Source organism: Numida meleagris, unplaced genomic scaffold (assembly GCF_002078875.1).
Source record: "Numida meleagris isolate 19003 breed g44 Domestic line unplaced genomic scaffold, NumMel1.0 unplaced_Scaffold332, whole genome shotgun sequence".
NCBI lineage: Eukaryota > Metazoa > Chordata > Aves > Galliformes > Numididae > Numida > Numida meleagris.
The window spans coordinates 39,666-42,307 of NW_018364562.1; the positions used below are offsets into that span (position 1 = coordinate 39,666).

At 65.4% G+C, this 2,642-nt stretch overlaps 1 protein-coding gene across 1 annotated transcript in view; it reads left to right on the plus strand.

Annotated features, from left to right (window-relative positions):
* The first annotated feature begins 16 nt into the window (after positions 1-16).
* The window catches only part of KCNN3 (potassium calcium-activated channel subfamily N member 3), a 19,167-nt gene continuing 16,541 nt past the window's right edge, over positions 17-2,642 (plus strand). Inside the window, exon 1 of the mRNA XM_021383086.1 lies at positions 17-585. Coding sequence (XP_021238761.1) covers positions 181-585 — 405 coding nt within the window. The 5' untranslated portion in view covers positions 17-180. The remainder of the gene's footprint in view (positions 586-2,642) is intronic.

Here is a 2,642-nt window from a genome sequence, read left to right on the forward strand (position 1 = left end):
GCCCCTCCTCCCGCCGCCCCCGCCGCCCTCCACCCTTCCTCCCGCCACGGCAGCCAGCTCAACCTCAGCGACCACTTGGGCGGCCACTCTCCGGGCTCGGCGGTGCCGTCGGGGGGCAAGCACCGGCAGCCCAGCCCCTTGGTGCACCGGCGGGACAGCAACCCCTTCACCGAGATCGCCATGAGCTCCTGCAAGTACAGCGGGGGGGTGATGAAGCCCCTCAGCCGGCTCAGTGCCTCCCGCAGGAACCTCATCGAGGCCGAACCCGAAGCGCAGCCCTTACAGCTCTTTGGGGCCGGCGGACCCCCCGAAATCGTCGTCTCGCGCGAGGACAACCACGCTCCCCCCGCCCGGCCCCCCACCCGCCACGGCCCCCGCGCCGACCGCCCGTCCGCCCGCCCTGCGCCCGCTACCTTCGCCAAGGGGCCCAAACGCAAAGCTCAGAACATCGGGTACCGCCTGGGCCACCGGCGCGCGCTCTTCGAGAAGCGGAAGCGGCTCAGCGACTACGCGCTCATCTTCGGCATGTTCGGCATCGTCGTCATGGTCATCGAGACCGAGCTCTCCTGGGGGCTCTACTCCAAGGTACAGGGACGCCGGGCAGGGTGGGTGGTGGGGGTGTTGGGTCCTGGAAGGCGGACGGTGGCGGTGTTGGGGTGGTGGGGGATGTTTGGGTCCTGTATGGTTGGCGAGGGGGACGTTGGGGTCCCGTAGGGTGGGTGGTGGGGTCCTGTGGGATGGATGTTGGGGATGTTGGGGTCCTGTAGGGTGGGCATTGGGGGCGTTGAGGTCCTGTAAGATGAATGTTGGGGGCGTTGGGGTCCCGTAGGGTGGGCGTTGCGGTCCTGTAAGATGAATGTTGGGGATGTTGGGGTCCTGTAGGGTGGATGCTGGGGTTGTTGGGGCCTATTGGATGAACTCTAGGGATGCTGGGGTCCTGTAGGTTGGGCACTGGGGGCGTTGAGGTCCTGTAAGAGGAATGTTGGGGACGTTGGGGTCCTGTAGAGTAGATGCTGGGGACGTTCGGGCCTATAGGATGAACACTGAGGATACTGAGGTCCTGTAGGATAGGCGCTGGGGATGTTGAGGTCCTGTAAGATGAACACTGGGGACGCTGAGGTCCTGTAGGGTGGGTGCTGGGGATGTTGAGGAGGTACTGTAGGGTGGGAGCTGGGAACAGTGAGGTCCTGTAAGATGAACACTGGAGATGCTGGGATCCTGTAGGGTGGGCATTGGGAACACTGAGGTTCTGTAGGGTGGGTGCTGGAGATGTTGGTGTCCCATGGAGCTGGCGTTGGGGACATTGGGGCTCCCATGGGATTGGCGTTGGGGATGTTGGTGTCCCACGCAGTGGGCGTTGGGGACGTTGGTGTCCCATGCAGTGGGCGTTGGGGAGCTTTGCCCCCTCTGGCATTGGGAGATTCAGTCGTGAGGTCACGGTGGCGTTGGGCGTTGGACGGGGCGGGCGGTGACGGGGTGGGTGGTGACGGACCGTGCGTTTGGCAGCGGTGGGCGCTGTGCCCGTGTGCCCCGTGTGCCTGGGGGGTGTCAGGAGAAGGAACGGGATCTGTCACCGCTGTGGCTCCCGGACATAAGAGGGGAGGGGTCTGCCGGACCCCCGCGTGGCCAACCCCTGTCTTGTCCCCACCTGCAGCTCCAACCCAGAGGCCCCGTAAAGGCCCCACGTGTCCCTTTCGTGCAGAGAGGGGACCTGGCTGTGGTCTGAGGGTGGGGACACAGAGAGCGGCTGCTGCTGGGGACGGAGGCCTTGCTGCCACCGGCACGCGGGTGTGCGCGTCCCTGGAGGATGTCCCCGAAACTGGGGTGCCCGGCGATGGGCGGCAGCGGATCCACCCCCCCCCCCCAGCTCTCAGGGTGGGGGCTCTGGGGGTCCTCATCCCCTCCCATCATGCGAGCACGCGGCCGTGGGGTCCCTGCTGGCCGTCCCCGTCCCTTCCAGGCGTTCCTTGAGCAGCCGCGGTGCGGCGGAGCCCTCCATCCTCCTCCACACCCCTATCTTCCATTTTTTTTTTTTTTTTAAATTTTAATTTTTTTTTTTTTTTTTAATTGCAGGACGGTGTCTTTTATTTATAATTCTCCCCCCCCCACACACCCCTTTCAGCTCTGCTCCCTGGCTGTGCTCGTTGGCAGCGATATGAATAACTCTTTGTATAGACATCTGTCATGTTATTTATACCTATCCGTGAGGGGAAGGGAACAGGCACCGCGCTGCGTGGCACCCATGGGCGTCCGTGGGACAGCGCTGGGGGCGGGGGCTCGGGGGACGCCGGGGGTCCCCGCGTGGCGGTGCCACATGTGGAGGGGACGGAGCCGGGTGGGAAGGGGCCGCGCTGCCCCCCGCCGGCATCCAGCAGTGAGGGCGGAGGGGGCGATGGGGCCGGGAGGAGGCGGAGGTGGGGATGTGTCTGGGAGTCCCGTGGGCGCGGGGACCCTCCGGTGTCCCTACGGAGGTGGGACGGGGCGTGGGGACCCCGGTGATGCTGGGGGGGGGGGCCGGGTCCTTCTCAGCACCCAGCCGCACGCCTCGCGGGGAGGGAGGAGGATGCGTTTCTCCATCTCCAGAGCCTCTCCCGCGGGTGATCAGCTTGTAGGAACGGCGCTGAGGTTTCGTCCCCATCCTC